At 44.9% G+C, this 25,720-nt stretch overlaps 1 protein-coding gene across 2 annotated transcripts in view; it reads left to right on the forward strand.

Moving 5' to 3' along the window:
• Positions 1 to 25,720, forward strand: part of LOC138453241 (b(0,+)-type amino acid transporter 1-like) — a 434,104-nt gene that overhangs the window by 87,095 nt on the left and 321,289 nt on the right. Inside the window, exon 1 of one of the 2 annotated variants that reach the window (XM_069605899.1) lies at positions 7,254 to 8,026. The exons of the other annotated variant lie outside the window; for it this stretch is intronic. Coding sequence (XP_069462000.1) covers positions 7,274 to 8,026 — 753 coding nt within the window. The 5' untranslated portion in view covers positions 7,254 to 7,273. Of the gene's footprint in view, positions 1 to 7,253; positions 8,027 to 25,720 lie in introns of those variants that run through there. 2 annotated transcript variants of the gene reach the window in all.

Consider the following 25,720-nt stretch of genomic DNA (forward strand, 5'->3'; position numbering starts at 1 on the left):
TTGTTGCTTGTTACCTACCTTGCACCTGCATATGTGTTGTAGCCTCCTCTCTATAGGCTAAGGCTTTCCATTGTTGCTGTTACTTTCCTTGCACCTACATATGTGATGTAGCCCCCTCTCCATAGGGTGTGGCTTTCCATTGTACCTTGCACCTACATATGTGATGTAGCCCCCTCTCTATAGGCTAAGGCTTTCCATTGTTGCTGTTACTTTCCTTGCACCTGCATATGTGATGTAGCTCCCTCTCTATAGGCTAAGGCTTTCCATTGCTGATGTTACTTTCCTTGCACCTGCATATGTGATGTAGCCCCCTCTCCATAGGGTGTGGCTTTCCATTGTTGCTTGTTACCTACCTTGCACCTGCATATGTGATGTAGCCCCCTCTCTATAGGCTAGGGCTTTCCATTGTTGCTGTTACTTTCCTTACACCTGCATATGTGAGGTAGCCCCCTCTCCATAGGGTGTCGCTTTCCATTGTTGCTGTTACTTTCCTTGCACCTGCATATGTGATGTACCCCCCCCTCTTGATAGGGTGTAGCTTTCCATTGTGGTTTGTTACACATATGTGATGATGCCCTCTATCCATAGGGTGTGGCTTCCCATTGTGCACCCACTCCAATGTCATTTCTTCAGTCCAGCCTTTGCTGTTTGGACCTGTTCACCTGCACTTAAAATCTGGGAAGGATACTGTTAGGTCAGAATTCCTATTTTGGGGATTCTAGGGCCACTTTTTTCAGTCCCTCAAATGTTTTCAAAAGTTCCCTTCTCTTCCCTACCCCTCACCCCTCTTTTCTGTTTTACACTTGCAGGCTCTGAATTGTGTCACGATCTAGTAAGGGTGTAACTGTCTGTCTCTTCCCCTTGTTTCTCCTTACTACCCTTCCCTCGTTCCCCCTCTCCCCTCTTTCTGTTATAGCACTTGCACGACCGAATTGTCTCACGACCTAGTAAGAATGTTACCGTCCGTGTACCCTGTTCGTTCCCTTCCTTCACCTCCTCCCCTTCTCCCTTCATTCTATTGTAACACTTGCCCAATCCAAATGTATCAAGAGACTAGGAGGACCGTTACTGTTTTTATTTTCTCCTTTGTACCCCTCCTTTGTACCCCTCTATTGTCTGCATGCGCCCTCAAACACATGTTTTGCTTTATAGGCGCATTACAAATAGCCAAAAAAAATAAATAAATAAACTAATTGGGCAACATTGAACATGGCATTGATGTCCTCATTGGGCATGACGGAATCTAGCCATGCTGTGCCAACTAGGCATAGCTGATCCTGGCACTTCTTAGTAACTGGACCTAAAAGAATCTGGCGCAGCTTTGTTAACCAGGCATACGAGAACCTTGCACTACTCGGCTAACTAGACATATCCTTCACAATGCTTTCCATATCTCTAAATATGATGGCATTGGTGAAAACACTTGGGTTTTCATGGCACTTCTTGGCAGTGGTGTGACTCCTCTACAAAAGCAATACCTGTCATAAGAGTAGTGGAGCATATTATGTCACTTCTTCAAGCTTGAAGGGTTATTCAGGCATGGATCCCTTGCTCTCTGTGCTCTAGAAACACACAGCTAACACGTCACTGAGGATGCCCAACAAGGCAGAAGCCCGTGTCTGGTGTTGCTGTTGGTAATCTTACTCAGACGAGAATTGTCGCGCATTTTGGTGGTGGACAGTCCTTGTGGGTGTGACCAGATTGATATACAAATGGCTATTTCACTTCTGTGAAAAGTACAGTGAGCTAAAGTGTGGCAGTAGACCCTCCTGAGTGGAACCCATTGTAGAGAACAGGTCATTTGGCCATGGTTGTTCCAGAGACGTCTTTATGGAGGACAAAGGGGGCTTGTGTCTCTGCCCCCCCCTTTAGGAGGGGTGTGTGGGAGCCCAACGCTGCCTGATAAAAGAAGTCAGTGCCCATTTTTAACAATCCATGGTAGGGTGTTTTATGGTGTGCTGCTGAATCTCTAAACCTGCTACCTGGATGTTGTTCACAGGCACATTCTGTTCTGATCAATTAATCTTTCACCCAAGACCCACATAAAGAGGTATTTAAAGCGAATGGGTATTTGCACATAATATTAGCTTGGAGAATAGTCGATTACTATTGCTGGATATGACCGATCACGCCATGATAACATTTACGTGCCCATGGAAATGTTTGACGTCCCCATCGGATAACGATAGGATGGTTATCAACTATAGCAACAAACACTTATTATCAGCAGAGGTGCTAAATCCTACTTTTCTAATCCCGACATCTGGTCAGATGCCCCAGACGGAACTGGAGTAGAGGACCTTGTACAATTATACAATTTGTCTATGGCTCAAATTTTTGAGGAGGTAGCTCTATATAAGAAACAAATCTATTAAGTCAAACATCAAGGAAATAAATGGTATAATTAAAAACAAGCATTGGCAAAGCCAACAGTGTGGGCTTTTGTGTAGCCATGGGCTAGGCATTTGGCAGGCACTGCCATCACGGTACTGTCTGGCCATAAGATGTCAACGGATGGAAAATGGTTTGATTACCTGGGCAAAAAGCCTATCTAATACCTTAAGTCAAAACTGCTGGATTTGTCTTTGTTTGTTTTTGAAAGGAGTGCAGTGCATGGAAGAGATATAAATCAAGTGGCTGAATACACACTTGGTATTATTTAGCCTTTGGTTGTTAAATAATGTGGTTGTGATGGGAAAATAATCATTCTCATGTGTTTGTCATAGTCATTAAAATTATATGCTTTTTTGAATAAAATCGCTAGACTTTTTTCAGTTTACACAACTACTGTTCCCTGAGTCTGGAGGGTAGGAATGCCTGCCTTTCAATTTGCACTGCATTCTTGATGAAAACATTTGTATTACACCAGTAGCCATTAACAGCTGCAATTAAGCCATTAACTTAAGCAGACTGCTTAGAAATAACCCTGGCAGGCGAATGGTTGATATTAATGCTTGCTATAGTGAGCTCAAAGAGATCCCAGGAGGGTGTGTTCTGGGCGGGGAGTGAATAAATAACCAAACAAAGCCCAGAAGCTGAGGGTCCTTCCTCACACGCCATCACCCTCGTACCTGTACTCCAAAGCTTAGATGCCTTTGGGTTAGGTGTGCTCTATAAATAAATAAACTAAACTAAACAATGCAATAGTATTGGCTTAAACGTAGCACTTAAGCGCCACATAATATCCCAGACTAAAAGGGCAGTCAGAAGACTACATCATAAATGGAGGTGTGACCTAACCCCTCCAAATGCCACGACTTTTAAATGTTCTAGAGCAAAATATACGCCAGGCTTTATTGTGGCAAAAAAAAGACGTTTATTGCAGAGCAGGTAACGAGAGCCTCGAATTCCACGAGTGCCATTTTCACATTTCTGCAGGAACAGAAAAATACTCCAGGACAAACAAAACATGGTGCAATCAGATACAACAAGCTAGTTTTAGCAAACAGATCAATGATATAAGAATTCGCATCTCCTCACTTCCAGTGCAAAATGAAGTGTGCATGGCAATGCCAAAAGAGCACCACCTTCATCTATCTGATAATAGCATTCGGAATCATGAGGTAACTGGTGACTCAGCGGAAAAGCAGGCGGAGCGTGGCACATGCTGCAGGATTATCGGGACATATCTTTAAAAGAGACCAAAACTACAGTGTGACATTTCAATCCCACCAAGCATAGGAGATCCTGGCAACTCACAGATGATCAAACCGTGTATCGATGCACTGGCTCCTATGGTCACCAAGAGTGCGAATCATTATTTGTGTGACTCCGCCATATCTGATGTTTTTTAAAACATGTCTGGAACACACCGGTGCTCAAAAAGCCACCCCTGGACCCAGGTAATTTAGGGAATTACAGACCTATTTCCAACGAGCCAGTGCCGGACAAGGCTGCTAAAATCTCGCTGCAAGAACGCCTAGAAAACAAAATGATTCCAGGACGCAGACAGTCGGGAATCAGGCCATACCGCGGGACAGAAATGACGCTACTGGATGTAGAAGATAGTTTGCAAAAGATTCCCAACGCAGGTGGCACGGGTGTGCTGATGCTTCTGGGCTTGTCAGCAGCGTTTGACACCCCAGACCATTCTATTTTTCCCAATCGTTTGGAGGAGGCGACTCTACTGACTAAACAGTCTGTGAGATACTTCTAATCGGTCCTATCTAATACAGTGCCTAGGGCTGAAGGGTGAAATGTGACATATTAACAATTACCACAACAAGGCACAAACCCTAGGTAAATAATCGTTCGTCTATTTATCACAAAAATAGAGAGCACAAAAGAGCCACCCACTCAATAACAGGAGAGTTAAAGTTTATAATTCGCAACTTCATATAGGCAACACATCGTCCATTCTAATGCCCTAGCATGCTGTTATTATACTCGTTATTTACCGGCAGTGACGCTAATTACACCTGTCATGAACATATTCACATCTGCTAAGGTGAAATCTGTGTCTGCTATCAAGACAAAGCGAGTAACACTATAGAGCTCATTGTTATGGTTTATTTATATCCATGATGTCTACTCCCTTCACATGCAAAAAAGGGGGCTTGCTTTGATATGAATAGTCAAGTCTTCTTAACATCATAAAATGCAGCAAGCTGGAGGTTTGACAAACAATCTCTGTAGCAAAGTGACCTTTCTCCACAATTACTTTTAATGTGTGCCTTAAAGTTGTGTACAGTGATGCAAAACAGGAGATGTTCAGACTTACATTATTGCACATTCTGGGACTTGCAGTTTAATATTCAGGATGTGGAAATAAAATATAATGATACTCTTTTGGCTTAACATGTTTCTATAAAGATGTGCATATTGTCAGGTTGCCTTACCATGTGATTTGTGTATTTTGCAAGTAATCACAATACGACAGTACAATAGAAGTATTTGAAAGTCAGAACTTAATTCTTAAAAACGACTGCTTGGAAAGAATGTGGTCCAATGCCAAAATTGCAGGGTTAATTACAATTATAACTTCATTGCTTAACCAAAGCCTATAATGCTGGGCAAATAATTTAGTCTCACTGTAATTTAACTGTGTAAATTGGAGTCCTCAGCAGTGAATACGTTTACACTATTTGAAAAAAGACTCCCTTTGAATGTGAAGATATAATGATTTTAAGGCTAAATAGTCCTCTTGTCCCTCTGTTAGTGGCCCTTGACGCGATCACCTAGAATTGTGTTATTGTTGCACTGTCCCTCCCTCAGCCACATATCACTTGTTATGCCATGCAGATTATGATATAGGGTGCTGACTGTGTCAGTACCAATATTAACGTTCTCCCCCGTTCCTACCAATCACCAAACTTGCTTGGGCCGTCCAGAGTACTGCCCCACCAGAGAATTAGTGAATTTCTTTGATATGTGATGTTATGCAATGTTATTGCGGCTTGTATAGCACAACTCCTGCCCTTTTCATGGTTTATTGGAGTTTCATGATTGTTGCAATGTTGATATGTGCAGATCTCAAAAGACAGGGCTTTTTGTGGTGTTTAAGCTTTAGATATTTTGGGAGTTGTCCAGATGAGTTAATGTAAACTTCAGGTTACTAATGTAAATTGTTTGTGTGGTTGTGTGGTCTGTCAGTGTGGTGTTTAAGGAGTGTGGACGTTTGTGCTATATTATTTTATATATTTATTGGTTATTTAAAATGCACCTATACAAAAGTGTTTCGAGGCGCAATAAGACAGGGGGGAACAGGGAACAAAAAGGAAACAATCCTACTAAGCCTTCTAACATTGAGAACAAGTGCAGTAACGAGAAGTGTAGGGGAGAATAACTAAATAAATAAAAATAAGGGAAGGGGGTGAATTGCAAGTCAGGGTGCAAGGGTCCGTCAGAGGTGGGCGCCAGGGGGAGCCCGGTGGAGGTGCCAGAGAAGGGAACAGAAGGCAGGGGACTAAAGGGCCAAGAAAAGTGCGAGGTAAGGGGCTGGAAGGGCTAGATTGGTGCAGGTCCAGTCAAGGAAGTGCATGAGGGGCCCAAGGGGCAAGTGCAGGGGGAAAAGGGGGACAAGGGGACAAAGTGCAGGAGTAAACTGGACTCAGGGGGGCCAGATGCGACTCATAAGGAAGCCAGACAGTCAGTCAGGAGCTGAGGGGGAGATTAGCAGGGGAGGAGAAGAGGGAAGGAAGAAGAGAAAAGGAATGTCTTGACAAGTTTCTGGAACTTAAAGAGATCCCGATCAAGTCTGAGAGAGGCAGGGAGGCCATTCCAGAGGGAGGCACCTGCAGAGGAGAAAGATCTACACCCGTCTCTCTGCTTGGAGAAGCATCTAGTCTGCAGGAAGTTATAACTAGAAGACCTGAGGGCTCTAGCAGGGAGGTATTTAGGAAGAGACAGTTGGATGTTGCGTAGTGCCAGGCCTCAGAAAGCCTTGTGGATGATGCAGAGGGTCTTGAAATTGATCCTCGTAGCCACAGGGAGCCAGTGGAGAGATTTTAGGGCTGGAGAGATGTGGTCCCTGGGTTTGAGGCCAAGAATAAGTCTTCCAGTCCTATTCTGGATTAATTGAAGGGGGCGAAGGGAGGAATTGGGCAGATTCTTTCTGTGGTGAGTTAGTGTGATAATGGGTAAATTTAGTGCAGACGCATATCTACACGTACTGTATGTTCCATTGTGTACCGGTAATAACGGTAACTTGTTTCGATGGTAGAATTGCGTGTCAAGATGTATTGTCATTTAGGGTGATGGTTAAAACGATCTTGATGTAGTTATTGTTACCATGTCTTGCCCAACAAACCCCTAATAATGCAGGGCAAACATTTGTACTTTGGAAACATCCAAGTTGGTCACATTTATTAGTTTATATCCATGCAAAACATTATTTCTCCAGCTTTTATGCCTTATAATGCCATATTATAAGATGTCAGATTAAGTGATGCTACGCCAGGTGACTCTATGCCATGGCACACGTTCCAGGCCCACTGTTTCTATTCAGCTGCCCTGCCTTACTGGATAATTCAGGTGTGCTTGTTCCGTTCAAGGTAAACATCATTGTTTGTGTGCTGTCCAATTTAGATCCACCACCTGTCTAAACAAGTGACTGTGTGAAGAGCCACACATTAACAATTAAGACAACATGGCACAGATCCTAAGCAAACAATCTTTCGTTTCTTTATGATTCGACAAGAGCGCACTAAACAGCCATCCAGCCATTAACAGGAGAGTTAATGTTTAGAATTGGCAGCTTCATATAGCAGCAGACCTTCCATTGGAGAACTATTCAAGGTGTTTGCACCTGGAGGTATACAAGTCTCCAACAGCCATGAGGAGACAGAATGTCGACGCGACCTCAAACCAGGGTCTTCCCTCAGGCACTGGAGCAGGAAAAAAAGAAGTCCTGCGGATGAAGCGCAGTCTCGGCCTTTTCAGCGGTGTGTGTTTGGTTGCCGGCTCTATGATTGGCTCCGGGATCTTCATGACCCCGCAGCGCATGCTGGCCCACATGGGGAGCGTCGGGGGCAGCCTATCCGTCTGGGCTGCGGGCGGCCTGGTCTCCATGCTCGGCGCCCTGTGCTTTGCTGAACTTGGAGCCACAATTCCGGAATCGGGCGGGAGCTACACCTACCTCCTAAGGAACATTGGGCCCGTCCCGGCCTTCCTGTACCTCTACCTCACCGTCTTCCTGCGCAGGCCTTCAAGCACAGCAGCCATAGCGCTGTCCTTCGCGCATTACGTTGTCAAGCCTTTTTATCCAGGGTGTCAATCACCTGAGCTAGTGGTCAAATCAGCCGCCATAGCCTGCGTGCTCTTTATACTCGTCATTAACTGTTTGGCAGTGAAGCTGGCCACGTCTGTCATGAACATGTTCACTTCCGCTAAGGTCGCAGCCCTGCTGGTCATTGTCATTGGCGGCTTGGTCATGCTGGCCAATGGAAACGATTTACATTTTCACCATGCCTTCCGCGGCACCGTTACCGGATTTGGTCAGATAGGCATCGCCTTTTATCAGGGTCTTTGGTCTTATGGCGGATGGAACAACATTAATGCGGTCACAGAGGAACTCAAGCGACCTGAGGTACGTCGTAAGGGTTGTCAAGCGACTCATGCCCATTATTAGCTGCCTCAGGCTACTGCAGAACATGCCAGGGGCCATTTCCAAATGATGTTAGGAGGCTGCAAATCCCCTTAGGCGTGCATGTTGGAATATATTGTGAACTAAAGCCCGTGAAAATGCAGTGCCTTGGTTGACAGTATATTTAAGCAAACAGTGGCCGGTCAGCACCTGAAGCTGCACCGTGAGATAGGTTGCTGTGTCCTGCCTATTTCTGCATGGAGCGTGCACGCACAGTCAGGGCCTGGCCTAGGATTTGCGGGGCCTTGTTCGGCATAAAATGTGCGCGATGCCCCTTATTTGCATAAATGATGACCTGTTATTTACTTGCATAAATGGTGACCTGTGATATTACAGAAAAATATTTCGCACAATGAGTCTTTAATATACAAAATATCATGGGCAGTTACATTAAAAACATGTTGCCATTAGTAAGGCAGGAGACAAATACAATGTGACATCCAGTATATGTTTTGTCACTGTTAACATTTACCTATGTGGCATTATCAGGAGTGAGGATTCATTTTGTTGTAGCAGACAAAATGAGAATGGAGCCTCATCGATGTACCCCCTCAGCCTTCATTGGAGGGGGTGAGCATGTCACAGCTGTTTGGCGGGGTGCAGGAATTGAAAGGGGAAGCAGGGAATCCCATAAGAGAATGTTGCATTGGCAACTGAGCAGCTTAGGTGACTGTTATGTTTATATCTTCCTTTAAATCATATGGCTTTTTTCCCATTGCTGCTGCAAAATGTTCTGTAAAATGTGGTGTTTGACTATGGGATGGGTACTATAGTCACATCACCAGGTGGGGGGACTTCTGACCCATAGCAAAAATCAAAAGCTTGCACCTATGCATATACGCCACAGTACGTATACATATCTTAAAGTGAAATACACAAGTTTGATTCAATTGACCTTTTCCATAAAAGAAAGTGCAGCAGACAAAAGAGCATCTGCATTTAAATCACATTAATCAACACCAGAAAATGACCTGAGAGGGGAGATTTTCCAATGACTAAGCTGGCAAACTGTGAAAGGTGGCCACCTTTTATTCCCAACAATCTTTAGTGAAACATTCCCAGGAAAACAAAATCTCAGTAAGAGACATGACACCTTTATGTGGTCTTGTGGGTAAGCGTCTGCACTTGGACAACCTGGGTGAAATCCTTGTAGTCGAAAACTTGAGCAAGTTTGCCAGACTCAGAAATACCCAAGCAGGGTAGCGGCCACCCTTTGAAATAACTGTGCCCACCCACATGCATCCTCTACTCATGACCCAAAAAATAACACATGGCCACAATGAGGGAAAATAACATCTCCAGGATTGCCTCCTCTGGCCTCATGCTCACATAAAGACAGAAACATGAAACTGAGATCAAGACTGCCCCGCCTCTACGAACTTAAAACTAATCATACCAGTAGATGCACCTTAGGTAATGCTGCCCAACCTACAGAACCATCTACTAAATGTGCACAGCAGTACACCAATTTGACCCCTGCATATCCTGTCCCAACACAGAAAAGCCTCCGAAGAGCTAACTTACTCACAACTAAATATCCTCCCACAACCAAACCTACAAGTACCCTATCACTATCTGGGTCGCTTATTAATGCCAGTTCCATGGTGGCCCACGCCGCTGACATCGCAGACACCCTAACTAATGAGAATCTGGACTTGCTTGCCATAACTGAAACATGGCTCCACGAGGCTGCAGGACCTACCCTTATGGTAGTTGTTCCAGATGGCTACCAGATACTCAGAGCTGACAGACCAAATGGCAGAGGTGGTGGATTAGCCACTAACCTCCCTATCAGACTTGCTACTACTCCATCGTACCAATCCTGCAAGATACTCACAGCTAAACTTTACCTTTCTAATAACTGTACTCTTACCATCCATGTGGTCTACAGACCGCCTGGACCATTAGGAACCTTCGAGGACGTTTTAACATGTCTCTTAGCCAATAACACTAAAGAACATTCACAAACTCTATTGCTGGGTGACTTTAATCTTGGCTTTAACGACAGTGATGACAAACATGCCCATTCAGCGGCTGCATTACTGAAAGATTATGGGCTGGCACAAAGTCTTCTCCCCTACCCATATTAAAGGAAGGACCCTAGATTGGGTTGCCGACCTGAATTGTAGCACTACTATTACCAACATCACCCCGCAATCGTGGACTAACCACTATCTAATCACCTTCACTGCTTCTCTTGACCTCATCTGCCCTAAAACGTTAGTTATGGCACCGCCACTCCCCACGAGAAGTAAAAAGGACATTACAGCAGAAAAACTACTCCCACACCTTCTCCCTGCTATCAACAATGTAGCCAATAGCACAGACCCCACCCTACTAGTGGAGGTCTTTAACAGTGCCATGACTAAGGCACTGGACACTATTGCACCTGTCAAACTCCGGAAAGGGAGACAAAATTCTCACCTTAATGCTTGGTTCACACCCCAATTGAAAGAATTAAGACTACAAAAAAGAAAGCTCAATCAATTTGGCACCACTCGCCCACTGAGGAGAACAAAGTTAAGCTAACAAACCTCTCCAAACTGTACAAAAAGGAAATAATCAGTACTAAAAACAATATATTTAACGATAGAATATCTAAGGCAAAGTCGGACACCAAGGAACTATTCTCCATCCTTTGTGAAATGGAATCACCAATACCACAGGTTGACAACACTCCTAAGGGTAAGCCTTGGTGTACCGACATAAAAAATGCACTCTCAAAATAAAATCACCTCCCTCCTAATTAAAATTGCCAAAAAGAAAGCCTCACTCCTCTCCCCTGTGGAGCTCTCACATCAGCAGTGGCAACTACCTCTAATCACACCGGATAGCACTACCCCATCCTTCAATTTCAAGAAAATTTCTACCCCGGAAACAGAAAAAATTATACTCTCGCTCAAACCCTCTAATTGCAAAGGAGACAACTGCTCAGCCCAAATTAGACCTAGCCCCATTCATCTCGAAGCTCATCAACACCTCCTTCAAGACGAACCGAGTGCCCAATAACCTCAAACAATCTTGGGTGCTTCCACTGCTTAAAAAACAAACATTAGAACCCTCCATTCCGACTAACTACAGACCTATTAAAACAGTCCCTTTCTTACTTAAAATCATTGATAGAGTAGCTTACCTGCAAATATAGGACTACCTAGAAGCCAACCACTTATTAGGATCAAGCCAGTCTGGCTTCCGCCCCCTAAATGGCACAGAAACAGCCTTCATTGACCTCAAGACACAAATTGACGAGTTGAAGGAGAATGGGAAATCAGCTATGCTTCTCCTCCTTGACCTATCTGCAGCCTTTGACCTGGTGGATCATGCAGTCTTATGCAACCACCTTAGGTCGGCTGCCCATTTCTCAAGTGATGCCATAACCTGGGTTCAAACCTTCCTAGCTACCGTACAATAAGAGTCTTTTCCCCTTCAGCAGCTGCTGATCCCATACAAGTCTCCTGCAGAATACCCCAGGGATCATGTGTATCTCCCACTATGTATAACATCTTTACTAAGCCCGTGTTTGACAAGTTGGACAGACTGGGTGTCACCTACACTAACTAGGCAGATGACACACAGATACGCAGATGACACACAGATCCTCATTCCCCTTACGGGCAATTTCTCGGAAGACTCGCCTTAGTAAACAAGATATACCTCCTCATTCAGGCATGCATGGCATCCCACGGCCTATGCCTGAATGATGATAAAACGGAGCTACTGATCCTTGTTTCAGAGACGACCATTAAAAAACTCAACCCCAGCTATGCCTCCTTCAACATTGACAATAACGTCATCAAAGAGATGCCGGCAGTTAAAACTCTCAGCTTTTATCTTGTCTCTGCACTTACCTTTAAGAAGCAAGTCAACTCACTAGCATCATCAACAGCATATACCTGCAAACTGATCCGAGCCTGCAGACCATTTCTCTCTGAAACTAGCTGCATCACCTTAGCCAATGCACTTATAATATCCAGACTGGATTATTGCAATGCACTGTATGCGGGATCCAATAAGCACATCATTGACAAAATGCAAAGACTCCAAAATAATGCTCTTAGAGCAGCTCTAAATATCCCGAACAGAGACCACATCTCTACATTTAGAAGAGATGTCCACTGGCTCAAGATCAAGGACAGGATCCTCCTCAAAACTCTCTCTCTTACATCTAAATGTCTAAACAACATAGCGCCACCTTACCTTGCAGAAAGAATAAACAAGAGAACTTCTGACCGACCCATGAGATCTTCCAACGCCTACACCTTAGAGGTCCCTAGATTTAAATGCACTAAAGCTGGTGGCTCCAGCTTCCCGGTAATAGCTGCTCAATCCTGGAATGGACTCCCTTTAGATCTTAGAACAGATCAACCTTACTCCAGATTTAGACGGTAGGCCTTCACCTGGATATGGACCAACGATGTCTAACTGCTGACCTGTCCACCCCTTAACTGATATCCCCTCGTACCCACAGCTCTGACTGCCCCTACTATAATATGATAGGCCCCACCACTAGGCCTTTCCGCTCTCTATTGTATATGCTACTACTGTACCACCCCACTGTATTTTTAGAACACCCATATGTGACCACTAGTATCACTGTAAACTATGTGCAATCATTTTGTGTATTCACTGTATGTACGTACCCACTTACCTGTAACCAAGCTTTTAAGTATACTTGCAATGTTGCGCCCAGCTACCTGAGGCTGTCGGTGCACTTTATCAAATAAACAAACAAACAAACATATGTGAACAACAAAAATTGCATCGATCTGGTGTAGCTGAAAGCCAAAATGGTAGTGGAAAAATTGTAAATACTTTTTTGTTACACCAGCAGTTTCAGCTGGTCTAGTTTTGTATCTCTGGATCGCATATCATATCACTCAATTAATATATAATATTCAGAAAAGGGAGAATGGATTATGTGCAACATAGGTAAAGGGGGCGGCATTGGCAAATTGCAATGGGTGATTTCCCAGGTGTTATTTATTTATTTATTGTTGAATTTAATCAAAATTGATTTTTTTACAACATCTTCAGTCTAGCAGTGAGTTAACCAAAGTGGGACATATCTTTGTCAGATGTCTGAAGGGTTGAAGAGAAGATAGAAGAAGGCTAGGAGTGGCCTAAAAAGCTGCGTCGTGTTTAGATTCTAGTTTTGCCGTTAATTGTCACTATTTGCCATGAGGCTCTGTCCCCGCTGATCATTCTTGCCCACCAGGTTTCTTCCTTTGTCATTGACGAGTGTCTAAGTAAGTATTTCATGTAAGGGAACCTAATTCCCACCGTACCGGGACAGGACAGTAGAAGATAGCGGATGGTCTCCTTTTCCTTGCTACAAAATCTGCAGTTGTTGGTCAACGAAAGTCCTCTGATTTGGTGTATTTCGTTAGTATCAAAGAGATTTAATCTAGCTCTCATTATGGTGTTTCGTGCTGATCGACTAGGGAACTTTTGGATGTAGTTCTGTAGCGAGTTCAGTTTGTTCCATATTGGAAGAAGGTGGGATGTAGGTTTACTGCTATTTTTTGCAGTTAAAGTATGAATCCAGTCCATCTCTTTTATTTTTTTAATTACCCTTGTGGGTTTATACTTTAGATCGTCTTCTGAGCACTCTACACTTTTTAGTAGGGCTACATCTTCGTCTCTCCATGATATGAGCATTTTGCAGTTCTATTCACAGGCTTCTTTGATGACCAGGCCGTGGAGGAAAGTGCAGTTCAGGATAACGCATTTCCTGTAAAACATGAGTGTGTTGCACTCCACGTTGCCCTGTAAGTAGAGTAGACTTAGTTCACGAGGCTGGGGTTGAATTTGGAAGCCCTAAAACCGTTCTCCAAAAATGGGCCTCCAGTTTTGTCCATATTGTTTTGGGAAGATAGGGCATCGCCTCAGAACCGTAGGTCACGGTGGGAACAACCTTCAGCTTGTAAAAGTTTCTGATCTTCATTTGGAGAGCTTCTTGCATGGCGAGTTCTTTTTTAGAGCTGTCTAAAACCACACTCAAGTATTTAAACTTTTTGACTTTGTCAACGTCTATCGTGTTTAGAGACCAGTTTAGTTTTTCCAGTTTCTTAGTCAAGCGTTCCACAACCATTATTTTCGTTTTTTCAATGTTTATTTCTAGGTTGTTTTCAGTAGTAAATCTGAGTAGATTGGCGAGTTGGCGCTTTAAGCCGATAGGGGTCTGATATATTAAAATAAGATCGTCTGCGTATAATAGTCTGTTGATTTTTACTTGGGCAAATTTGGTGGAAACGATCTAATGGCCTCATCTGTGTATTGGTAGTCCCCCATGTAGGCTACAAAAAGGGCTGGGGCCAAAGGACACCCCCGTTTGACTTCTCTTTTGTCTCAATGGGTGCGGATAGGCATCCATGCTGGTTCAGACAAACTTTGATGTTGGTATCTGTATGCAGGGCTTTGATGGGTATGAGGATGTCATTAGGGCATTCCCAAACTTCCGGTTTTTCCCAGAGCCAAGCTCGATCGACCCTGTCGAAAACCTGGGAGAAGTCTATGAATGCGGTAAACAGTCTTGGGGCGCCCTCCAGCACTTTGCTTTTCAGAATAGACAGAAGGAAGATATTTATTGCTGTTCCTAGGGTTTTTTTAAATCCTGTTTGAAAGTTGTTGTTGATGGCGCTTGAGATGCCCATCTTTTCAATTTTTTTAGCAGCAGTGATCCGTAAACCTTCCCTATCGGGTCCAGGAGAGCGATTAAGCGATGATTTGTGGGATCTTGGTTGTCTCATTTTTTATATATATCGGGACCACGATCGCAGATGACCACAAAGGCAGTACGGATTGGGAACCCGCACATCTAATGAACACAGATCTTATAAACGTTGACCATTCCTCAGGATGGGCTTTTAGGTCAAGGTTGGTGATGCCATCTGGACCTGGCGCCCGGGATTTTTTCCGTTTTCTTAGGAGGTCACATATTTCCTCTTGGTCGTCGAATTTCATCCATCCCTGGGTTTATTTAGACCCACTTGGTTCCTCCTGGGGCAATGACGGCAGAAAGCTCTCGAATGGTTTGACTGAGGGAAGTTGGAAGAGCGTCCTAAAGTGGATTGTCCAGGTGACTTTCCTGATGATATTTAAGATGGCCACTCCATTGGGTGTTGTTATCGGTTTCAGCAACAACCAAAATTCCCTGGAGTTGTTGCTGCAAATTGTTTTAAGTATGGCTTCAGCATCTTGATGATATAGCTTCCATCCGTGCGGTCTGATCAAGGATTTATATCTTCTGGTAGCCTCTTGGAGTGCTGTTTTAGCCTCGCCTGGTACTAAGTTTGCTACACTTCTTTTTGCGCTTCTGTAGTCTCGTCGTTTTAGGACCAGAAGTTTATCGTAAGTATGAGTGATCGTTGGAGAACTGACGTTTTCCCTTCTTCGTGGTTTTCTGTATGCCATGAGTAGAGGCCCATAATCGAGAGAATTTGGACAGACATCATCACCAGATTTGCAGTATTGATTCGATAGTTCTCTAATGCTGTTTTTGGTAAGTCTCAGACTGGTTCCCTGGAGGTTCTTCTCTAGCCCAACCTTCATGCTGTCTTGATTGTGTTGAGTAGACTTCCAAGTAGTCAACAAAAGATTGTGGTTACTAGATGCTGTTTGGGTGACTTCAAAGTTGGTAGTTAAAGACAGGATAGGGTCGGACACGAAGATATAATCGATAGCAGACCGAGATTTTCCATTAGACCATGTTGGTAGGCGGTCTGGGTTTTTTAATACAGTGTCGAGGTTAAATAACTTCCTCGAGTTCATCAGTTTCAACCAGTCCTTTCCTCGATGTTCGCCAGACAATGCTTTTTCTTTTAGTTTTTGCTTGTTGCAAGACGCGTTCAAGTGTCCACATACTAAGATGTGATAAGTTTTGTAGGTGACCCGTACGTTGTCAATCGTGTACTCAATTAGAGCAAACAATTTCTTTTGGTCTATTGCTGCAGGGTTCCAGTACGTATTAAGAACTGTAATAGAGATTGATTGTTGAGAATGGCCTTCCGGTAGGTTTTGCATCCAAGTTAGCAGAAGAGCTAACAAGGAGTAGTTGGCGACGAGAACACGTGATACAGTGAGGCCTTGGCCAGTTCGACATGCCGTTAGAAGGCCCGATGAGGGTCGGCCCAGGGTGCCCTTTTTCGCTGGGGCCAGAAATGTTTCGTAACCATCAAGGGAGGGCTTGTTGGACAGCCAAGTTTCCTGTAGACACAGAAGATTGTAGAAGCCCAGGTCGACATCACTGGTCATGGTTAGGTGCAGGTACCCCCTAGTGTTCCAGGAACCCACCCATAACTCATGGAAGGCAGCGTTTTCTGTAGATGTTGAGTCTGGGGTAGGGTTCCTGTTCTTGGGCTGCTATTTTGAGCTTTGTGTTGTTAACGCTTTTGGAAGCCATGACCAAAAGCTAAAAAAAAAGTCGAGTTGTAGGTTCCGGATGCCAGTCCATCTTTCTTGGATTGGAGATTTTGGGTAATCGTCCTTTTGGTTTCTTGGCATTCTTTGCGTAATTTGGCTTGTCCTTCGGGGTCCACGTTTTTTAGATGGACGATTCTTGAGTTGAATGGCGTTACTGTCTCCTTTGACAGAGTTTGGTTTTTGCTTGAGTCAGTCGCTTTGGAACAAAAGCAAAGCTCCCCCGAAGATATATGTTATGATGTGCTTGTCTGAGTCTGCTGTAGCTGGTCATGTGCTTAGTGATGTCATGCAAGTGTCAAGTGGAATGTTGATGTATCAGTGTGAGAATGCTGTGTTGAGTGTTCTGTAGGAGTTCAGTTGGTCCCTCCCTCCATGGGTGATGGGTGCCGGTGATCTGTCTTATACCTGATGTCTTAGTCATGTAACTTGTAACTTAAGAACTGGAAGTAAACTTATTGAGAAGCAACTAAAGTAGGTGTGGACATTGCTTTGATATTACATTGGCGACGAGGATCTCTGGAAAGAAGAACCCTGGTGCAAGGAAAGCAGGAAAGGAAGGTGACTGTAGAGAACTGCTGCGGGGGGTGCAGGAACCATCAGGACGAAGGAAAGAAATGGACATCACCGCCCCAAGTAAGAAAACCCATCACCCAGGGCGGATAAGGGAGGAGGAGGACCATAGCATTGGATCAGCAGCCCATAGTCCTTGGGAGTGCTGCGTCCTGAGGCACAAGAAGTGGAAGGGATCCATGTGAAAAGAGTGCCCCTGGAGTGCTGGGCGCATGCTGGGTCCTGGGGCATAAGAAGTGGCAGGGATCCATGTAAGAAGGGTGCCCCTGGAGTTCTGGGCGTATTTGGACTAACCAGCAGGACCAGCAGCCTCTTTCCTAAGGGAGTGCTGCATCTGGGGCCACAAGTGACTTCTAAGCCCAGCAGGAGTGACAAGACTTTCTAATAAGCAGGAACGGTCCTGTCCCCCCTGCATGTTCCAGTGCACGGATAATTAGAGCAAGGAGAAGGTTTAAAAACATGCTGTTTGAATAAAATGTTTAATATGGCAGCCTGGGCGTGTTTTATGAACATTTGGAAATGACATTTGGAAAATGAGTTTTTTTTTTATTTTGGCCGAGTGCGAATTAATACACAGAAAAGCGCAACGGTCGAACTGACCGTTTGTCATTGGGCTGCACAGGGGTTCTTCAGGCTTTGGTCACAAGTTTGAAAGTGATGACATCTGCGTTCCATCAGAGGGATTCAGCGATACCTCGGAACTTGGAACTTCCAGTGTTCGGAGTGTCATGGTTGGTCCGTACGTGGAGATTGTGCTACGAACGAAATTCATAGTGACAGAGATTATCGAGTAAAGGACCTGTGAGGAAGGACGCGCTTTTCACGTTTTCACCTCTCCACATCCGGAAGAGGATGGATCGTGGCATATCGAGTAAAGGACCTGTGAGGAAGGACGCGCTTTTCTTGTTTTTTTTCATCTGGAACCTGTCAGGCCGTAGCACTTATCCGCTATGCTTCCCTGGTACGGGAAGTCAGTGATGCACTGGCAATGAATGCCACTCCGCCCCGATGAGCGGGGCGTCCAGCAGCGGCCAACGGCGTCCAGCAGCGGCCAACAGCGGCCCAGAAAGGTACAGGGCACTCATCGCCTGCATGGACTCATTCGGCAGGAGGTTTTGGGTAGTAAACGCAGCCTATGAACGGTCTCGTTTACTAGGAGGCGGTGTACGGTAAATGCCACTCCGCCCCGACAGCGAGGTGTTATGTAGCGGCCAACGGTTTGGCGAAGTTAGGATTATCATTACACGAGACCCTAAGAATTGAAGATGTCATTAAGTGATGTTTCATTAAGTTTATCAACTGCAATGTTGTGTTTATTAAGGTACTTTGTATTGGCATTAAGGACATTGTTTTTGGGTTTGATAAATGCAGTGGAAGTCTATTGTTAAGAAGTGTTCAAGACAGGTCAATATTGGAGTGAATTGGCTCTATGCATGTGGGGTTGAGAGTGATATTAATGAGATCCAGTGGGAGATGGATGTTTTGCACACAACCTTAACTTGTTTGAGTAACTGCAGGTTCAAGGACTTATTGGACATTATGGTCATAGATAAATGCATATGTGTGCGTGGATGAGCTAGTTTAACCTATTGAGGATTTTTAGGTTAAACTTGGTCATAGCTAAATGCATATTTGTGTGTGGATGAGCTAGTTTAACCTATTGAGGATTTTTAGGTTAAAGGTTTTTAAGCAACAACTTGGACTTTTAGGCACTTAGGTCTAATGCAAGCCATGGACAAGGAAATTAACTATGCTGGAGATGTTCAGTTTAAAGTTATAAATTCTGAAGAAATGTCATTTGTGGTATTCACACTGTTCCTAAGGCTGGGTGTGAATTTGAGGCCTAATGGAAGTGACATAGTGAACATGACTGGTGTGAGTGATGTGTGCAAAGTTCTTATTTAAGAGGTGCGAAGAGACTTTGTGTGCAGTATGTGTATATCATAATGAGTGTTAGGTAGGTTAGGATGTAGTGCTTTGGTTAGCGCCTTTGTGTATTGAAACAGAGGTTCTCTGTTAAATTAACCATGCTGAGGTAGCGCCTCTTTTGGTTGTCCTTTATCGTCTTTGAAGTAAGAGATGGAGGTAATTTCTCAGTTGAGTTTGACTGGGGATTAGTGCTTTCATAAAGGTGATTAAGTGTTGCTTGGTGGTAGCACCCACAGAAGTTTTGGGTTTTGGGTAGTTTGTATATGGAGGTAGCTCCTTTGTATGAGTTAACCGTTGTGGGGTGGCGCCTCCTTTGGTTATAGTGTAGTGAGTAAATCCTGGAGGTAGCGCCCTGTCAGGAGTATGAGTAAGTGGTATGTGAGAAGTGCACTAAGGAGAATGGGAGTTGTAAGTCTGGTGATTTTAGGAATGGTAGTAGTGCACTGTTAAGAGAAGTCGACTCGGATCTTAATGGACAGATGGTTGAGGTATGGATAGGTGTGTTACTGGTTGGGGACGCCCTCCAGCGATCACATTTGCGAAAGATAATGACACTGTTCTGGATGAGGAGTCGCATGGTGTTTTGATTTCTTTGTGTTATCTTTCAATCCTGGTCGCTGTGTTTTAAGGTCAGGATCATGGGACTTGTTAGTACTGCCATCGAGATAAGTGTTTAGGTTAAATCCATGTTATGTTGGTGGTCTTGGAGATGGCTGGCCACCATTTCCAAGTTGCTGCAGGATCTGTATATCTTGGTGTGGGTGGGTGTGCTCGATTGGCCTAATCCATTGATGCATCTGTTTGTATGTTCGTGATGTAGGCATAGTTGGTGATATTTCGTAGCAGTGGTTTTAGCGGTTTTATGAGCTCTCTTACTAGGTACAGTGATTCTGTTGTCATCCTGGATGTCTAGTACTGCGTCAGGATGGCAAGCTGTGCTTGAGGGTGGCAGCCTGGAGGCTCGCCGGGGGCGGGCGGAAGAACATATGTTATTCTAGTCGGTGTTTGGTTTGTTGGGTAGTCTTAGCCTTGTGTATGGGCTGGTATGTGTCTAGAGCGTGAGTCTAGAGTCTGTTCATACCAGGGACAGACAGAAGGAGATTTGTGTTAGTATTGAGGGTGACCTGGATTTGTAGGTGAAGTTTGGAATCGCATAGCTGTGAGAGTATCTTGTGAAGTTTGGATGGTGGATGGTGGTGTGACTTGCCTGTATGTAAAGTGCTTGTTGTTTGTGTAGGTGTTTCGGTAAGGAGGGAGATGTGTTATGATGTGCTTGTCTGAGTCTGCTGTAGCTGGTCATGTGCTTAGTGATGTCATGCAAGTGTCAAGTGGAATGTTGATGTATCAGTGTGAGAATGCTGTGTTGAGTGTTCTGTAGGAGTTCAGTTGGTCCCTCCCTCCCTGGGTGATGGGTGCCGGTGATCTGTCTTATACCTGATGTCTTAGTCATGTAACTTGTAACTTAAGAACTGGAAGTAAACTTATTGAGAAGCAACTAAAGTAGGTGTGGACATTGCTTTGATATTACAATATAGGAGGGTGGTCTCTCTGATTGTGTTGAGTAGCACTTGGTTTGAATTCTTTTTCTAGTTGCTGTTGATTTTCACTAAATTTCTGATTTTTAACTACCTTGTTTGATGAAGGCCCGTAGTTGTTGTGATTATCGGACAGCATGTTCTCCCTCTGTAGGGTGAAGTCATATTCCAAACTTAGGAAATCTCTGTCCTGATTGATCAAGAAATTTTTGACCCTTCTAGATAGAATGTGCAGGTGACATATCGCTCTTCCATGGTAGTGACTCGGCTCTACGATCCATAAGTCGTCCGAGTTAATTTGTTGAAGCATAGGTATAAGGTGGATCAGGGACATAATTCCCCTTCTGTTTAAGGTGACTTTGTCCCGGTTTTCCTTGATTTGCTCTAGTTTAAGAATCCATTTCCTGGATGGTTTTTCGGACTTTAATGGGTTTCAATAGGCTTCCGTCTTAGATTTGTAGTGTAAGTCAGCATAGCCTGTTTTTTGTCTGGTGCTATGCTCTTTTCGATGGTTTCGCAGTGTTGTTTGACGTGGAGATCTAGGGCCGGAAACTGGTTCCAAGATATTAGAGTGATCTTCTGGTTGTGACCGGCATGTTTCTGAAGTAGGATGGGTCTGTTTTGGCTCGTACTTAGAGTTCTGCTTTTTATAAGGAGCATTGCAACTTTTAGACGCTGTTTTTGGTCTATGTGTTGCTAGGCCTTCAATTTTGTTCCTGCGCTCCTCTAGAGTCAAAAAGGGAGACAGAGACCCTTGCTCATCTACTTTGGAACTAGGCGAGGGATCGCGGTTTAAAGGTCCCGTTATAGGGAGTCTGTTTGGTTTTTGTCTGTCGTGCCGGAGGATACTGTAGCGTCAGAATGCTTGCTGAGGTTCATCAGGGTGTCAATTGTCATAAAATCCTCTATTGTCTTCGGTGAATCCAGGATTTTTTTACTTTGTAGTTGTGTCGTAAGAAGTTGTGTGTCTGCACTTTTGATGATTTAATACATTTTGAAAGACAGGGTTGGAGGTAACAACCAGGTTTGTTTTGGTAGATGTTATTGGTCTATTTTCGGTTACTGTTTTAGATCTAAGAATTTCTGAATTAGACTGAGGCTTGTTCGATCTAGGCTTGGAAAATTCGAAAATTGAGTAGGATTGATCCACTGGCTCTAGTGTCACCATGTTAGCTCTCCCTTGTTCGTCTACTACTAACACAATGTTGTTAGAGATCCCTTGAGCACCTTGGGTAGTAGATGGTTGAACTTTTTTGGAAAATGGCTTGTCTCCGGGAGAGAGTTTGGTTTTTGTGGTTGAGCAGATGTCATATCAATTAAAGGTGAAGGAGTGGTGGTTGTGCCACCCTGCAGGGTGGGGATACCATGTTTCTCAGATGGTCCAAAACTGTTTCTATTGCTTGCAGGCGCAATGATTGGGTGTTCATGTTTGTGTTTGGAATTTTTGTTTTTTCCTCTTCAGCCATGACGTATCCTTCTACGAAAATTAACTTTGTATGAAGCATGGCCTGTAGGGTTGTTTGATCCTTCAATGTGTCATGTAGGGATTCATACAGTTTGGTGAAGGGAGCCAATGCGATCGTAAGAGTTGACATAAATGAGAGAAGGTCAGGCTTCTTTGGAGGGGTGTCTTTACTTATTACTGAGAGTTTTCGGTTGTGACCATGAGTAGGAGTGGATAGAATGGAGAAGCCAGATTTGTCAAAATGGGAGTCAGTATCACCAAATGTTTTGGTCCTGTCCCTGTTCTCCAGGTCGCTTAAGTTGATGAGAGGATTTTTTTGGTATGAGTCTTGTAGGTCATGCTCTTTTAAGGATCCCTCCTCTTTTCGCTAGGAGGTACTGGTTCTATCCCGCTTATTTCTTTCATGCAGATCTTAAAGGGGTCGGGAGGACTTGATGATGCAGGCGGAGTAGAATTTGGTGAAGCCACTTGGTGCCGTTGAGAATCTGGGCAAGATGGGCCAGCAGGCTCTGTATTTTTCTCCCATTCTTTAAGCGGGGAGGATGGTAGGTTTCTCGTTTGTGGTGTTGGTGGGCCCAGTTGGGACTGGCATGTGTTATGCCCATGAGCCAGTGTGTCAGTATTCGGACTCCAGTTTACTGGATCAGGTGTGTTAAGCCCCCCATGAGTGTCAGAGTTCCGGGTAGCATTTTCTAGATCAAGTGAAATGGTTTTAGAGGGGGGTAAGATGACCGTTGATGTCTCATCAGTCCTTCCTTGCTTGTTTAATGGCTTGGGATCCAGGACAGCTTTGAGTAATGCTGCGTCCGTGAGTTCACTTAGGGTTCCAGTTCACAGGGCCGTCACGAGGGGAGTTCAGGGGGGGCAAATTGCCCCGGGCATCACACTTGCAGGGGGCCTCGCGGCCCCCTTTCCTAAGTGGAAGGCAGCACAGTCTCCCGTGTCCATTATTCACACGGGGGACTGTGCTGTCTGCTCTCTGCCCCTGCAATGATTTTGCTTATTGTTGCGAAGCCGTTTGGCTCCGCAACAAACAGCAAAATAAGGGTAGACAGCAGGGCTCAGAAGCGAGCTCTGCTGACTCCCGTTATTCAGCTGACAATGTGGACATGCTGAATGACAAGAGAGGGCTCCTCTTCTGTCAGTCAGTGTGTTCATGTTGTCAGTGTGACCACGCTGGCTGATGGGAGAGGAGCTCTCTCTTGTCAGTCAGTATGTTCACATTGCTCAGCGTGAGCACGCTAACTGATGGGAGAGGAGTTCTCTCTTGTCAGTCAGTGTGTTCACGTTGCTCAGCATGACCACGCTGACTGATGGGAGAGGACTCCTCTCCTGTCAGTCAGTGTGTTCATGTTGCTCAGCGTGACCACACTGACTGATGGGAGAGGAGTTCTCTCTTGTCAGTCAGTGTGTTCACATTGCTCAGCATGACCACGCTGACTGACAGGAGAGGAGTTCTCTCTTGTCAGTCAGTGTGTTCATGTTGTCAGTGTGATCACGCTAACTGATGGGAGAGGAGTTCTCTCTTGTCAGTGTGTTCACATTGCTCAGCATGACCACGCTGACTGATGGGAGAGGAGTTCTCTCTTGTCAGTCAGTGTGTTCATGTTGTCAGTGTGATCACGCTAACTGATGGGAGAGGAGTTCTCTCTTGTCAGTGTGTTCATGTTGCTCAGCGTGACCACGCTGACTGATGGGAGAGGAGTTCTCTCTTGTCAGTCAGTGTGTTCACGTTGCTCAGCATGACCACGCTGACTGACAGGAGAGGGCTCCTCCCCTGTCAGTCAGTGTGTTCATGTTGTCAGCGTGATCACGCTGACTGATGGGAGAGGAGTTCTCTCTTGTCAGTCAGTGTGTTCATGTTGCTCAGCGTGACCAGACTGACTGATGGGAGATGAGTTCTCTCTTGTCAGGCAGTGTGTTCACGTTGCTCAGCATGACCACGCTGACTGACAGGAGAGATGGGAGAGGAGTTCTCTCTTGTCAGGCAGTGTGTTCACGTTGCTCAGCATGACCACGCTGACTGACAGGAGAGGAGTTCTCTCTTGTCAGTCAGTGTGTTCACGTTGCTCAGCATGACCACGCTGACTGACAGGAGAGGAGTTCTCTCTTGTCAGTCAGTGTGTTCATGTTGTCAGTGTGATCACGCTAACTGATGGGAGAGGAGTTCTCTCTTGTCAGTGTGTTCATGTTGCTCAGCGTGACCACGCTGACTGATGGGAGAGGAGTTCTCTCTTGTCAGTCAGTGTGTTCACGTTGCTCAGCATGACCACGCTGACTGACAGGAGAGGGCTCCTCCCCTGTCAGTCAGTGTGTTCACGTTGCTCAGCATGACCACGCTGACTGACAGGAGAGGAGTTCTCTCTTGTCAGTCAGTGTGTTCATGTTGTCAGTGTGATCACGCTGACTGATGGGAGAGGAGTTCTCTCCTGTCAGTCAGTGTGTTCATGTTGCTCAGTGTGACCACACTGACTGATGGGAGAGGAGTTCTCTCTTGTCAGGCAGTGTGTTCACGTTGCTCAGCATGACCACGCTGACTGACAGGAGAGGAGTTCTCTCTTGTCAGTCAGTGTGTTCATGTTGTCAGCATGATCATGCTGACTGATGGGAGAGAAGTTCTCTCTTGTCAGTCAGTGTGTTCACGTTGCTCAGCGTGACCACGCTGACTGATGGGAGAGGAGTTCTCTCTTGTCAGTTCATGTGTTCACGTTGCACAGCATGACCACGCTGACTGATAGCAGAGAACTCCTCTCCTGTCAGCCAGTGTGTTCATGTTGTCAGCGTGATCACGCTGAATGATGGGAGAGGAGTTCTCTCTTGTCAGGCAGCATGTCTACGTGTCGGCTGCGTGGTTGCTTTTTAAGGGTGCATGGAGGTAAGGTAAGTGTTTTTATTTTAAACTAAAAGTGTATTTGTGTATTTAAATTAGTATGTATATGTGTATGTATGAATGCATGCATGCATGTTGGTGTTTGTGTCAATGCTGTGTTTGGTTTTATGTATGCATGCATGTATGGAGTTGTGTAACTGGTGGATGAATGCATGGGTGAAAGTGTTTTTTGTGAGTGTGTGTTCAGCACCACGCCTAAATGTAGCCGCCCTGGGGGCCACTTCATTAAGGGGTGGGTTCATGGCATCAGAGGTGCACCTAGGCTAAAATGTCAGGGGGGAGAGGGGACTAACACTTCAAATGTTGGGAGAGGTGCTAACCCCAGAGGCTGTGAGGAAGGGGCAAACTTCCTTGTGTGGGGGCACCTAACATCTTTCCACACTTCGAATGAGACTATTCTGGTGAAGCTTCAATGTTACAAGCAGCTACCTTTTGCCTTCATTTCTGAAACGTCACACTTAAGGACTGCTGTGAGAATGAGATGTCTCATGTCACCACTTCCCTTCTAATCACTCCCCTAGCATGCAAGTGCTAACCCCACATTACGATTTCAATTACCTAAAAATGTATGGATATGAATGCAGGTGCCAACAGTGAAATGACTTCTCATGGCCATGCTAATCCATATGGCAATGCTCACCCAGTTCCTGCCCTCTCCACTCAAAACACCTCCTCACTAGAACTCTTTGAGCTAGCTTTAAACATGCCTTGCCATTAAACTTTGACCTCAATGTGCCTGCAGGTGTTTCCTCAAAGGAGTCTTCTGAGAGTTCATGACTTCATTGGAGTTGTAAACACGCAACTGGTGTAATAAAAATGTTTCAATC

This window comes from Ambystoma mexicanum, chromosome 4p (assembly GCF_040938575.1).
Source record: "Ambystoma mexicanum isolate Mex_15411 chromosome 4p, UKY_AmexF1_1, whole genome shotgun sequence".
NCBI classification, from domain to species: Eukaryota; Metazoa; Chordata; class Amphibia; order Caudata; family Ambystomatidae; genus Ambystoma; species Ambystoma mexicanum.